This window comes from Styela clava, chromosome 3, assembly GCF_964204865.1.
Source record: "Styela clava chromosome 3, kaStyClav1.hap1.2, whole genome shotgun sequence".
Taxonomy (NCBI): domain Eukaryota; kingdom Metazoa; phylum Chordata; class Ascidiacea; order Stolidobranchia; family Styelidae; genus Styela; species Styela clava.
In genome coordinates, this window is record NC_135252.1 from 5,238,935 (window position 1) to 5,254,345 (window position 15,411).

General features: G+C 35.6%; 2 protein-coding genes across 2 annotated transcripts; one reads left to right on the forward strand and one right to left on the reverse strand.

Moving 5' to 3' along the window:
* The first annotated feature begins 3,691 nt into the window (after positions 1 to 3,691).
* On the forward strand, positions 3,692 to 6,824 carry LOC120342125 (MORN repeat-containing protein 3-like). The gene is made up of 5 exons (XM_039410818.2): positions 3,692 to 3,898; positions 4,486 to 4,643; positions 5,412 to 5,571; positions 5,762 to 5,946; positions 6,610 to 6,824. Exons 1-5 carry the CDS (start codon positions 3,754 to 3,756, stop codon positions 6,673 to 6,675), a joined length of 714 nt encoding a protein of 237 aa, XP_039266752.1. The 5' UTR covers positions 3,692 to 3,753; the 3' UTR covers positions 6,676 to 6,824.
* Positions 6,825 to 7,591: 767 nt separating this feature from the next.
* On the reverse strand, positions 7,592 to 12,997 carry LOC120342128 (prohibitin-2-like). Its single transcript, XM_078111071.1, has 10 exons — positions 12,839 to 12,997; positions 11,997 to 12,094; positions 11,717 to 11,787; positions 11,520 to 11,629; positions 11,009 to 11,092; positions 10,107 to 10,236; positions 9,406 to 9,512; positions 8,569 to 8,643; positions 7,960 to 8,036; positions 7,592 to 7,741 (listed from the first exon to the last, which is right to left on the reverse strand). The coding sequence occupies exons 1-10, from the start codon at positions 12,944 to 12,946 to the stop codon at positions 7,726 to 7,728; spliced, it is 876 nt and encodes a 291-aa protein (XP_077967197.1). The 5' UTR covers positions 12,947 to 12,997; the 3' UTR covers positions 7,592 to 7,725.
* Positions 12,998 to 15,411: the final 2,414 nt, after the last annotated feature.

Consider the following 15,411-nt stretch of genomic DNA (forward strand, 5'->3'; position numbering starts at 1 on the left):
AAATGATAATTATACGGCTATGTGCTATTCGGTGGAACCTTTTAAATTACGGTAGTCTGTTAAATTCTAGATTCGCTGGATAACATTGGATGCCACATTTGAAATATACAGGGTGGTCGCTAGAAAAGCAGAAATTTGGAAGCTCGAGTGAGATCAGGGATAAAATGCATTCTTACTAATTTCTTGGAATAAGATAGGCTACTGCTTTGCACAGACGCCATTTTTAGCATCCATGAATGTAATATAGCATTTGCCTTTAATTTCATTAAAGTTATTTTTTGTAAAAATTAAATGTTTGATAAATTTTCTGCTTTTATAGCGACAACCCTGTAGTTTGCATAGACAAGCAACAGTAGCAATGAATAAACTGTAAAACAAGTATGGTGAGAATGATTGATAACAGTTTATCTAATGACTCGTTTTTAGGCAGGTATTTCTCGATGACCTCCAATAAAGCCAACATTACGATATATTTAAAGAAAAAGGGTAGCTCTATAGATTCGATTTTATTATGATGACAGAACAGCAGCATGGTTCAACATGGTCATATATATTGCCAATCATAGCGCATATTCAAATAATTTAATGAAAAATATATATGTATCATAATAAACTAAATTTACTGAAATATTGAACAAGTATCTTTTTACTTTGATACTGAACGTCTAATACATTTAAAACAAGTATCGGAGAGTATAAAATAAATAATAAAAAAAAAACATTTTACGCCACCTCGTTAATTCTTTAGAAATATAGAACAATTACAGTTTTGAATGAGCGATTTTTCGAAAACCTGCTATAAAGCCGGCATTACAACATATTAGGAGAAAAATAGAAATCTTGTAGATCCGAATTCACCATGGCAGAATAGTAGTAGCACGTTTTAACTGGCCATATATAATACCAAAAACATAGTGTATATTCCGATAATTTTATAAAAAAATATAAATTTATCATAGTTAAAAGTGGTTTTGTATTTCAAATGAATTTAATAAATAATTGAACAATTACCTTTTTTATCGTCTCATACACCGATACGGAATGTCTAATACACTTGGAATAAGTTAGGAATGGTATAAAATAACCATAAACATTATACGGCCTATCGTGGATTTTATTTTTCATTTCGAATAATTACAGTTTTGGTTGGTCGATTTTTTAAAAACCTCCAATGAAGCCAACATTACGAAATATCAGAAAAAAGAAGAACCCTTCTAGATTCCATTTCATCATAGCAGAACAGTAGCAGCACGGTTCGATATGGCTGAATCCCAAACACAGCGTATAATGTTCGATTTTTTAACAATTCGAGAAATGTTTCAATGGGGTTTTGTGGTTCACTCAAATTTACTAAACACTCGAGTAAATATTTTCTAAAACTATTGTCTAAATTTCGTGTTCTACGTCTAACAAGTTGTTGTAATTTGTGTAAATTACAATGTAATAGTAGAACAATTTACGTCCTCTTGCGGATTCTTTCAAAATTTTTCGATAGTAAAAATAGATCTTCTTCAAACAGCGATTTCTTAGAAATTTCAAATAAAGGTAACATTACGACACATTAAAAGAGAAGGGGAACCTTTCTATGTTCCATTTCTTCATAGCAGTAGCAGCACGGTTTGACGAGGTCGCATATAATATCAACCGTAGCGTATATTCTTCGATTTTGTAACTTAAATGTAACTTATTTAAAAGAGGTTTCGTATTTCAACTAAATATTCTGAATAATTGAACAATTATCTTTTTAAATTTTGTCATAAATTGACACTGGACATCTATCAAAGTTGGAATAAGTTGCGGATAGCTTACTTTGAAAGAACAAAACAAATTTCACGCCCTCCCGTAGACTCTTCAAAATTTTCAATATATCGTTTTTGGAATGGCTATATCTCGAAAACGAAAACGTCTTATAATGGCAGTATTATGACACATTGGAAGAAAAGAAAAACCCTCATAGATTCCATTTCATCAAAGTAGAACAGTAGCAGCACGTAATACCAAACACAGCGCATATCCTCCGATATTTCAACAATTCAAACGTAAAATATTTTGAATTGGTTTTGTGTTTTATCTAAATCGATCAATGTCAACGTCATCTCGAGGAAAATGACCTTTTCCAAGAAGCGATTCTCGAAAGCATCCAATTTAAAATATGTTACATTTATACGCTATGTTTGGAAATACATACTTCCATACTTCCATTAAACCTTGCTGCTACTGTTTTGCCACGATAAAATCGTATCTATTACGTCTCCCCTTTTTCCCAGTGTGTCGTATTGCTGCCTTTATAGGAGGTTTTCCAGAAATCGTCCAACCAAAATTGTAATTTTTCAGATTAAAAAAAAATCCACGAGAGGACATATAATGTTTATCGTTATTTTATAATATCTGTAACTTATTCCAAGTGTAAAAACGTTCAGTATCAGTGTATGCGAAAATAAAAAAGATAATTGTTTAATTTTTTTGTAAATTTAGTTGAAATACAAAACCACTTTTAACTATGATAAATATAAATTTTTCCTAAAATCATCGAAATATACGCCATGTTTGGTATTATATATGTCCAGTTCAAAACGTGCTGTTACTATTCTGACATGCGGAAATCAAATCTTTGACGTTTCTTCGCATCGACCGTATTTCGTCACCCCAAATCTGACACGCACCGACCGTATTTCGTCACCCCCAATTTGACACGCAACGACCGCATTTCTCCAGCCCTATTTTGCCCCCCAAATATGACTTTTGTGCTACCACCCCTGTAGGATTTCCCCGTCAAACTTTTCTGAAGCCGGGGAAAAAGTTTCATAAAGTCGAATGTCTAGGTTTCGATCATTTGCGAAAGCGTTTTGTTACTTCGCGCACGTGTCTAAAATATATGAGTTGCTTTTGTCCACATCGCCTCCGCATAAGGTGAACTATTTCGTATTGCAATATTATCGTTTATTTAGACGTTCATACATCATTCTAAAGTTTTCCTAACAGTCAAACACAAAACAGCAATAAATTCTAGCATAACAAAAGTCTCTTAATAAGATGTGATCCCGTACTCGTTTTTTTCTGTTTTACTGCCCATGCTCTCAGACACTGTTGGAATCAACTGGTTGGAATATATCGCCACCGTAGAACCTGCCACTTTTTATCAATTCTGTCTATGTTTCACCAACCACCGTTGTAATTCTATCTCAGAGATTTTTACGCCGTTTTTATACGATTTCGTGTGTTATCAAATCTTCTGACGTTATTCGGTGCATTGTCGGACTCGTTCATATATTTGTGGGCTTATGTTCACCAACCACGTCCACTTGCAGTCGATATACAGGCTCATTGTTCCCATTGAGCGAATGAAATTGAATATACTGATTTTGACGTTTCTGTTGTGGGATCGCAAAGAGCTGTAGTTTTTGATTGTACGAAAATTGAGGTCGCGAAAAAAAGTTTGGTAATCACTGCCCTAAAACATTCGGTACGGTAAACCTTATCGAGTGGTACACCCTTCAAACTTTTTTGTACACCCTGGGTGTACTATACATCCGGTTGACGAGCACGGATTCAAAGCATTGGTGCATTTTGTTCCCAAATTTTTATGTTGACAAATAATAAATTTATCGTTCTCACTCGCCTATTTGTCTTGAGAACGGATCGTCATTCCCAGTCCAAAAGCGAGTCGATACGCAAGGCTGGCTTCAGTTCCCATGACAACGACAAACTCAAATTGTTTCATTTCCTGATCTGGGGTTATCATCAGGCATCGAGATGCCGCATTTGAAGCATTCGAAAAAAGTCGAACCATTGTGGCACACATGGGACTACAAAGCTCAAAAGAAGGGGCTTCGACACACTGTTTATTCTGTTAATGGTGATCAATACACTGGCGAATGGGACGATAACAAAAAACATGGTAAGTTGGAAAATACCAGAATACAGCTAGCGTTACCGGGGTCTAGTATAGTTTGGTACCACAAGTACTTCCCGTGGGAATAGCATAACGAATTTGGCATATGTCATTCCTAACCCCCACCTCACTATGTCATCAAAAAATTACGTCACTACAACGTCACCATCACGTCATAGGGCTTGTCAAAGTATAATTACGATGGCCCGAATAGCATCTGTGCCGCTTATAACAAACTCCACCCAGGCGATCTCTCTCCTAATGATTGTCTGCACGTTTTGGAGGACCTCCTGCATACTTTGGCGGGTCTTATTACGCCACTGTGACGTCGAAATGACATAATTTTTCGGTGATGTAGTCAGATGGAGGTTAAGATTGACAGATGCAAAAATTGTTGAGCCAGGCCAACTAGAAGTGCATGCGGTACTGAACTATACCAGACCCCGTTGCTGTATACTATAATATAGCTGTATAGAAAAAAATGATAAAATTCTCCTGGAGCCGGATACATCCATCACTATAGAAAAAACATCCCTATATATGGGGATATAGTATTTCAATAATATTTGATTGAAAAATGTATGTGATTTCAGGAAAAGGAACAAAACTTAACAAGGTAGATGGTAGTATATATGATGGTGATTGGAAAAATGGAAAGCGATCTGGATTTGGCACTCTTAGTTATCCTCATAAAGCATCCGCAAAATATAATAAAACATACTCAGGAGGGTGGAAAAATGACATGAAACATGTGAGTTGACTATCTAAGTCATTATTATGATATATATTTTGTGATTTTGTTTTCTGTTAATTATGAGGGATTAAATTTGTATAATTTTTTCGTCTTTCCTTCAAAACTTCAGCCAACAGGTGTTGCTGACCCGATGACTGTCACAGTCTTTCTCGACCTGTTATCTATTGTTATGAATCTTACACTTGTATAAATTTCTTATGTGTATAATTACATTTTTTATGATCGTCATTATACCGGTACATTTTTGACTGTTTTTTGTGCTCTAATTTTTGTATTGATTCTTGCATGATAGAAATAAATTATCTGAATCTATTGTACTTTCAAATTACTGGTTAATTGAAACCTCGAAATAGTCATATTTTTGTTTCCTTGATCACATGCTTTACAACAAAGGAGACTAAATATTTATCATATTGTTGAACATTTTTATTTAGTTAATGAAGTAATTTATTTATTCAAAAGTAAATAGTCCCATTAAAAATGGCCATAATTGAATCAGTTTGCCAGAGGAGATGATATATTAAATCAACTAGACATTTAACTTGTCTTGTTGTAAGCATGTTGTGACAATTTAGCGACGTTGATTGATATTTAGAATTACTATGGATTTTATATCATTGCTTGAATCAATTTACCGTGAAATAAAGTCAATTCAAATCAATTAGATTTAAAATTCTGAAACTTGCATTCCTACTTTGAACTATTCCAGGAAGATTGATAAATAGTATTTTTTATATATAACTTTGAAATGATCACCTTCCACAGGGTTATGGAACTTATTTTTATACTGACTCTGAATATTATGAAGGGGAATGGACAGCTGACCAGAGATCAGGATGGGGTAGGATGTATTATAAAGATGGATCAATTTATGAAGGAGAATGGAAAGATGATAAACAATCTGGGAAAGGAATGTACAGACTAAGTATGAATATATTAATTTCAAATTTGTATATGATGAATTTCAAAACTGTTCTCTTTTAATTTCTCCAGATATAGTTGCGTTCAAATGGACATGGTCAAAACATAGCTACTTCCTTAATTCTTCCCGGTGTTTCATGTTGAATGATAAAATAAATTGCTATGAACTCAAATAAATTTCATTTTTTTAAAAGGTACAGAAAATAGATATGAAGGAGAATGGAGAAATGGAAAGAAGAATGGACGAGGAAAATTTTACTATCTAGATACCGGCCAAGTGTATGAAGGAGTTTGGGTTGATGATATTGCAAAATGTGGGACAATGATAGATTTTCTAAGGGAAAGTGCACCATCACCAACAACTTATCCAATACCAAAGGTGAATAGCTTTTAAAATATGGGATAATTAATAAAGTTGGAACATGAATTTTTTTTAGATCAATGTGGAGAAGAAAGTTGATAAAATAACCTGATCTTCTGGCAGATGACAGTCTCTAGCTAGTTAGGACATGGGTTAGGATTTACATATTTATCTCGGGAGAGAGGAAAGCCAGCTCAATAATATGGTGAACCACGGCCTCTCGTCCGGTTACCAGTCCATGTCGGGTATGGTGCTAGTCAGCCAATCATCTGTTTCAGATGCATGGACTTGATCAGTTGATTATCAGTCCGGGTTTGATCCAGTTAACTAATATAGATGCAGTGGTGGGATTCAGCCAGTTCTATAGAACCGTCTCACAAAATTTTATGAGATCAGCGAACTGGGTAGCATTACTGGTTACTGTTAATGACTTTTTGGCAACAGAACCGGCTGAAACAAATGACTTTTGTGATGGAACCGGCTAACAAAAAATTGAATCCCACCACTGTATAGATACAATGAGTTGACTAGCTGAAATGAATTCAACAGTGGTGATATGAAATTAGCAGTATTATGACAAGCTTGGTCCGAATTCTCAATGCATGGTTCAAATGTCACACAATTTCATTGAGCACTGGCAGTGAATAGAGTTAAGTAATAAAATATGTTAATCCTTCTTAGGTTGAACTTGAAGACTCTGCCAATGTGCTTGAGGAAGCTGAGAACACTTTTCTGCCAGATGAATGATAACATATGATCTCTTCTAAAGACGTTTCAATTTTCCTATGCACTGTATACAACTACAGTGCAGTGCACTATCACTGTTTTATAAAATCAAATACTTTTGTTATGTACCTTTTTTTTTATCAACACAGCCTAATAAAAAAGGATCTTCATTTGGTGCGAGATAAACACACCATAACAGCGGTGAATATGTGTAGCATAGATTCACAGTTTATCACCCCGTCAGGTCTGAGCAGTTACCGTAGTTGTCTTCAGAATCCATCATCTCAATTTTGCTATTGTTCAACGCATATATATGTTTTTATTCTACCCACTCCTACATCTTTCTCAGTAATATTTATTCGTAAGAGATTCACTAATAATAAGGTGTTTTTTACCAACCAACCGAGAAATTGGAATTTTTTTAAAACTCCAACACAGGAGTAACACTTCCGAGAGTTTATTTTTATATCAGTGGCTGCCTGATCGTGTTCGGAGCGACTAAGTTTCGTATTAACCCGCAAGCCTCCCATTTTAAACTGTCTTGTGCGCTTGGTGGAGATCCTAATCGGGTACCTATCTGCTTGAAAAACTTTAAACAATTGAGATATTAATTAATCCCAGAAATATCATACAGATATTAAGGTTAATGCAAGTTTGAGATGTTGGTGTGATGAGATATTGGCATGAAAAATAGAAGGTGGTCAGATAGTTATGGTCATTTTATTACAATGGAATTAATTGCACAGCGACTCATGTATTGAAACAAGATTTCAAAGCAACTGAGCAAGCGTTGAAAATTAATTTTCCTCTATCCCGATAGGTAATTTATGTCGGCTCAAGCCTGAAGACTATCAGCAATCTCAACATAATGCAATAAAACAAACACAATCTTGTCGCCATATTCCCATCCACAAAGAAACCCCACACAAACCAGATATAACGTCATAATGTACAAATTTATTCATAATCAGCACTGCTAAACCAGGTTATTACAATTGGTTGATTTATTGTAATAGGTCATCCGACATTCATCTCAAAGCTTTATCATGAAGGTGATTAGATTTCATATTCTCAGCGTTTCAAATCTCTGAAACACAATGAATAAGGAAATTAGAACCAACTATGCACATTTTTGAATCTCATCTAAACTACATACAATTTTCTTCTCTCCTCAAATTTCAGATGTCTTAAATTTTAAAATCTTTTCTCATACAAAGAGTCTTCAAATATTATCAATCCAAGCAAGTAATCTATTTCAACTAATTCGAGGAGTTCAACTGTTTACATTAAACAACCATAACTTACTTTTCAAGATCCGTAGCTTTCAGGTTCAACAATAAACTATTCGCATCCAGATAAACTTTATTTTGAGATTGTGATATCTAGAAGTAATATAAAAGCATATTCATATTACATGAAAAAGAATAAACTAGATAGCGATCGGTAACCGCCGACTTATCGATCTGCGATTTCGATTCCTTCGCTCTGACTCAATAGCGACACCGTGTGTATCATCACTAATTAATTAATAACTCGCTAATTATACGACATGATTCATCCAAAATCAATAGGCTTCTTTCTGGTCCGAGATATGATGAATGCACATGCAAAATTTGGAGCAGATTCAACTTCACTTTCGTGAGATATAGCATAACATACGAAAGCGTCTAACAGACAAATACCTATCAACACACTTACTGATCGATAATGATCACAATATGCATAAGTTTTACTCTTGTCGAGTAACTGAGTGATTATTCATCAGAAGATCGAAAGTGAATGTGAAAAGCTGTTAAAAGTCTTTCATAAAAGATGATGTAAAATAGGCTAAAAGAAAAAACTCATACAAGTAAATTATCTGTAGTAATTTCTATACTTTTTGCAATGAACAAATTCTGAAACAAAAAAACAAACCGTTTTTGCGATAGCTTGAGCAGCTCGAATTCTTCTTAACTTCAAGTATGCAGGATTCTGACTGATAGCTTCTCCTATGTACAGGTTAAGAGTCAAGAAAAACGATTGTTTAAACTATTTACAGGAGAAAAAACTGTTCAGAGACTGAATGAAATAAGAAGACAATATTCTTTAATAAATGATCAAATATAAAATCTCACAAATATCAATGAATATCCACAACAGCAAGATTCTAATTGTGTGCGCAAAACATGAGCTTATCACTCAGACTGATTTTCTAATATTTCCTCAACAGCTGGAAAATGATAAGTGTGCAAAATTTGTAACAATCAATAACAGTAGCAATTTCAGCAACTTATTTTCAAATTACCAAGTTCACCAGTAAAATGAATTTATTCATTATTGTTGCAAAACTACTGAAAGCCCCCATTTTGCTCTCGAAATACTGTATCGACCTGTTGTTTGTCTTATCTGTTACCATCAGATTACTAAATATGCGGGCATATTCTAATATCATAGAACTGCATCTACGGCCATAGATGGAAATGACAATGCTGTAGTTTTCTATTCAATCTAGAAAGATTCAAACTTCAATCTTCCAGGAGTCTTATATAGAAATCCAATTAATAAAAGCACGAGTTTACAGAGAACAAGCACAGGGCAAGAGTGACCGCCAAAAAAGGTATCGCACTAATGCAGCTTGTTCACCAAGATTACATGCCATGGCACCTTAAGAGCAGTCAAACATGATATTAATTCCCATTCGCCTTTAATCATCATTTGGTAGAATATGTTCGAATAAAATAAAAATCAGCATAATTATTTTTTCAAAAAGGATATCATCTTAGCAATAGTAGCTTCTCCTTCTGCTTGCACAACTTTTTGTTGGCGTTCCTGTTTCGCTTTCTCAACAATGAATTGAGCCCGTTGAGCTTCTTGTTGAGCTGCATGATGAAGTTAATTTCAAAGTGACTTATCTCGAATTAGTCAATGATAGATTATTGATTTGAGAATAGCCCTCAAAAAAATAATCTAACTCCTACATTCAGAGCCAAGCCTATGCATCTTTGTGCAATGATACCAAGTGCATCTGATGGATTCTTATAATGTTAACTCAGTTCAAAAGTATTTAATAAATGTTCCAAACCATTACCAAAGTAACCTCTAAGCCACTCCAACAGAACTGGACTACTAAGAACACATGGCCACTTCACCTTCACAGCTGGTTGGTTATGATCAGTCACCTGTAACTGATGACATCACAGGACATGCTCAACCATCTGGGAAAATGCTAGTTGCCAGAAACACAATACAGATACAGTTAACATCTTATCCACAGAATTTGCAGATTAGCCATTCAGCATAAAACTACCAAATAGTCCGCAATCCGAGTACGCCAAATACACATCTTCTACTAATTCTTGAGAATACCATTTGATTCACACAGTTTGACAGCAAGAGATATATAACAGTGCCTTAATAAAATTTGATTTTGCTAACATTGCCCATTTCTTCTCGAATATATGTAGAATACTCACCAACTTGTTTTGCTTCAATGGCAGCTGCATATTCTCTACTGAATGTTATATCTGTTATCGCAACATCATCCAAAACTAGATGAAAATCTTTGGCACGTTCAGTTAATTCACGTTTAATCAATAGAGACACCTGAATTTTTAAATAATATAGACAAAAAATTAGACTCAGAAATTTCTAAATATATTTTTGTTCTTCGCTTCAATACATATAAAAAATCTGTTAAAGTAAGATACCTACTAAGAGATTGCTTTTCAAGTGTATTTTCTCAAAAAAAAAAATTCTCTCACTGATTGAAAAGTTATTGACAAAAAATGACATGTTCAGGGTCAAATGTGAATATAACCACTCATAACTGTTCAGTTATTACAGGGTCAATAAATCAACATATTCCCAGTGCTCATATAGGTTTCAAAAGTTACTTCCATTAATATTCACACCAAGGTACAGGTACTGAAAAAAAAATACAACTTGTACAAATTGTGCCCGACGGCCCCAGGGGCATAGCCAGAATTTTTCAAATATAGGGGGGTCTGAAATTTCTACCTGCCAAGTTAGATCGAAACAGCCTGCGGGTCCAGCGTGTGTGTTTTTATGAATCTTGAGGGTCTAAGAAGCGTTTCAAGCTACGAAAAATTGCTATGTATGATAGAGGAAGATGATTTTGGTGACTTGTGAGATATTGACCGGACTCTCATGGACCTCAGAGAAGTCTGTAAGATGATCAGATGAAACATAACCAATAAAAAATTTATTCTGTACCTGAATAAATGTATTTTATTTTATTGACGGTACCTGCACCTATTTACAGATATCAAGCCATAAGATAGCCATAAAATTTTGCTAGCTTCTCAAGCAAGAAGTAACATATTTCCAGCAGCAGTATAATAATACAAACACATACCTGTGCTCTCTGTGTTATAAGTTGAGAAGCATTAAATTTTGCTGTGACACTTTTCAAAACTTCATTAGTAATTGAAGGTAAAACCTGAAATTGAAACAGATAATGAGCTGAATTATTAAGAGTTGAACGGGCCGATGCAATGACTGCCCATAATTAGCTTCTTTAAAATCTTCCCAGTTGACAAAATGCGTTACACTTGTCCTAATTTCCATACATTATACTGAATATTGTTCTTCCCTTGTTGCCGACTTGAATTGTTGCTAGTTTTTTGTCAATCGACGTCCACCGAAGATAAACCTACATAAGGGCTCTTAGTGTGACAGTAGTTATCTGCAAATTTACTATCATATCAGTACTGTTTCCGCTTTGACTGGTCAGAGCTTTGGTGATCAATTTAAGCATACCTATATAAAACCCGAAGTCATAGCTTCGAGCCCGGAGCAAACTCATTAGTTATACTTTAGTAGCTAAACTACAGCACATAACAGGTAAACAAGTGGTAAAACTTCACCTTTTCATCAAAATCCACACCGATCGTCTGTGTGATTAAAGGCAGTTTTGAAGCATTTGGTCTGGTCAAAACACGAAGTCCTATATTGACCATTTGTAAATCTTTGCTTCCTGTAATAAATAATTGGAACAAAAGCATTTATCAATAGAACCCAGAGGTGCATGACAAGATTTGGTGCTTCTCACCACCGGTCTTACCTGTAGGTGATTGGATTCTTGTTGGTCTAGATCGGATGTTGTAAATAATTGGGTATTGGAACCATGGAATTCTGAAAATAAATATTGCTATAAATCATTTTATGTTCTCGAATATGTCAAACCATTCATCAATATTATGGATGTGTAATATTCGTAAGACACTGTAAGAGAAATAACAAAATAATCAACATTATCAACTACTAAACCTCAGATTCATTATTTATAAGTGACAGTAACATTTTTTTTTGCATAGGTTATGCATAAGTGGAAATATGCTCACCGAAAATGAAGTCCTTCAGCATATATTCTGTCTTGTACGCCTCCAATTCTGCTGAATATTACACTTCTGTGTCCTCCTTCCACTGTGTAAATGGATTCCTAAAATCATGAATAAAATTATGATAGTTATTAGGATATAATACGAAAGCTGGAATCCATCACTAATAGTCACACATCATAAAAATCAAGCAAGTGTGAGGATTCATATCTAACCCAGTTTTTTTTTGGTTAGCCTATCAAAGATTTATGGGTGACAGGCGAAGTTTTATGTTATAGTTTCCATGTAAGCCATATTAATCAGTTTCACAATTCATATGAAATCTATGACCGATGGACTTAACACTCTCTAAGTTTAAAATATGAAACGATTTTGATTGACTTCAATAAGACTTGGATGAACTGTGACACAACTTTGCTCCCAACTCAACGTTTGAACCCTTCTACCAACACTGTATTCCACTATTTTCATGGTGTGCAAGGTTTTTGAAACGAGGGACTAAAATTTCGCCTACCTAGACTGGTGGGCCATGTAAGTGTGACGTAAAAAGTTACATTTTATGAACAATGTTTACAGTGTTACAAAAGCAAACTGGGAAAACAATAAGCTTCGTGCCAAAACTAAGTTTAATCGCAACAAATTCCTTGAGCTGTTTTTAGCTAAAACATCAAAATTTGGTTTCAGTTTGGTTGTGGCAGCATCAGGCGGGCCAGATTGAATTACCCAACAGGCCGGATTTGGCCCGCGGGCCGTACTTTGGCCATGGCTGGTCTATAAAGTCCAGCAACCTCTTTCTTAATTTTTTTTACAATGATACGGGCTCAAGCTCGATAAATCAAAGTCACCTTAATTCCATATACAACGGCTGCTCCTCCAAGTATAAATCCAAGACCTCCACCCACAGGCTTTGCATTTTTGAGCATTCGCTTTGCAGCATCTTGCAAGCCAGCCATTATGGTCTATAGCTATTACAATATTAAAAATTCTATGAAGGTTTATACAATGCAGAGATTAGTTGAGTACAGTAATATAAACCAGCCAATAAAACTATTAGATTTTTTTAGATTGCAGTTTCCTTGAGACTGAGTTAATTCAGTACTTTGGTTTAGCTAATTTTGCAATTCTTAGAAATTATGAATCAAAACTTTGAATATTTGTATATTAGGTAGTTTGTAATGTAACATAATATGACCATGCCAATTCGCATCGTTTTCAAACATTCATTCAATGGCATATTTTTGTTTCTGTTATATTCTGTATGCATACCTTTTTATTAAGAATATTGGCCTCATCAATCCAGCAATTACAACTCTGTTTCAGCTGTTTACATGCAGACATGTGATTAGTGTTTTTCCAAATACAATTGTTTATTATTTACCAGCATAGTTTCAAAAATATGCTTTAAGTTAATATGTATCTCAGTATCTTGAACCACTTTTGACTTTATCACCTCTTCACCAATGCCCAATCCCGCAATCAGTGTAGTTTTGCATGGCTTTTCACCATATTTCTTACCTTGTTTTCACATTCAGACATTGCATTCCATATCGTATCGGATTGAATTGGTCCTTATTAGCTTAGGTAAGTATTTCAAATATACAACAGCCCAAAGTTGAATACATTCGCATATTTTTTGTGTGTTTATTTCTGGCCTAAGCTCCGTTCAGTCGTTTTACAAAGTTTGAGTTTTTCGTGGGTGTGTGGTTGGTAGCGGGCATTCAAACAATTTAACGGTTTTGCTCGCTTTCCAGAATTCTCCATTTCCAATTTCTGTGTATTATGGAGTTTTACGGCTATATTACGTCCCTGTGGTGCCGTAGTTACGTAATTTTTGTATGCCATAGTCAGGTGGGGGTTAGGATTGACATGTGAAAGAATTGTTAGGCTGCGCCTACTGGAAGTAGGGTGGCTTAGCCACTTTGCGGCCACGACGTATTTGCTGACATCAACTTCATCGATTTAATTATTGCAGAAGAATTAACAATCCGCGATGATATTTCTCATGCGTTAGCGTCCACTTATCCCTCGTAGCTCTGCGAAACTACCCTAAAATGCGGCCACAAACGACGAATTTACGACAGAAAACCAGACCAAAGAAAAAAAACGGACCATTTTTTCATGTCGCCAACTACCCATTGTCCCTGTAGGAAAGCTTGAAAATCCATAGAAATATAAGAGATAAAAAGATGAAACTTGTCAGGTGGGTAGAGTTGTGTTTCTTTTAATCATCTTTAAAGTTTTGCATTTCTACATTTATTGAAGAAGGGGGAATGGGGGGTGCGCATTTCCAACAGGTCTATAATACATGTAATATCTTTGTCGACCAATTTGCGACCACCATGTTTTTGTGTGTTTGATTGCTGCGATGCGGTGCTTTGTTTATAATTTGACAAGTTGTGTTCGAAATAACCATGTTCTTCAAATATATGACGGTCAGAAATGCAATTAAAAACCCAATTTTTTCACGCACAGACGCATGGCTGCGTATGTTGTGGTCTAGCTTTAAAAGCTGCAGAAATGATGTTCAAGGCTCGAAATCCGTGGTCGCACACTGGTCGTTCGGTCACAAATACATCTTCTGAGTGTCATACTTTGGTGGTTTGTATAGCTTTAACCCCGGTTCGTAGAAAGTTAATTCGAGTTGTACCGGTAGCGTGTAGAATGAATGCCAATGCACATATGGTGAAAAATTTAACAGGTAAAAAGTAGTCTATTGGTTTTTATTTCATAGCGGTTTGAATGAAATCGTCCACAGACTGGCTGCACCACCCTACGTTAGGTACTTAAAATGACTGAATGAACTATCTATAACCCAGTAATCACAGTACAGCAGCCAAATAAATCTGAAATTGCCGTTTTTTATCTGCCACTAGTCTACCGCATTATTACTTCAGTATCGGTACTTAATACCAGTATGTTCTAAAAAAAATACATAAAGACCATGCTTGCCATTCCAATCCAGCAATTGCAGACTAAATATCGGCCGGCGCGGCGGTGTGGCTCAACGGGCTAAGCGTTAGGAATACGCTCGCCACCGCACCTCTAACTACTCTACGTGGGTTCGCAGGTTCGAATCCCATGCAGGGATGGTTATGTGCGAGAGGATTGCTGGACTCCTCGCCGTCGTTGGGTGGTTCACGTAACCGCTGGTCGGTTACGGCTTCCTCCACCACCACCAAGTCCATGATTCCGAAAACAAACAATACAGTAAATCTAATCCCATACCCGACTTGGAATGGTAACCGGACGAAAGGCCGTGGTTCGCCATATGGATAAGCCGTCTTATCGGCTTTCCTCTCCACCGGGATAAATATGTAAATCCTATCCTATCCAATACAGCAACAGCAATAAAGCACCTCTTCGCCCCACACTTGTCGTCACGTGTTTGCGTCATGTTTGCGAAACAACTGTGGAGGTT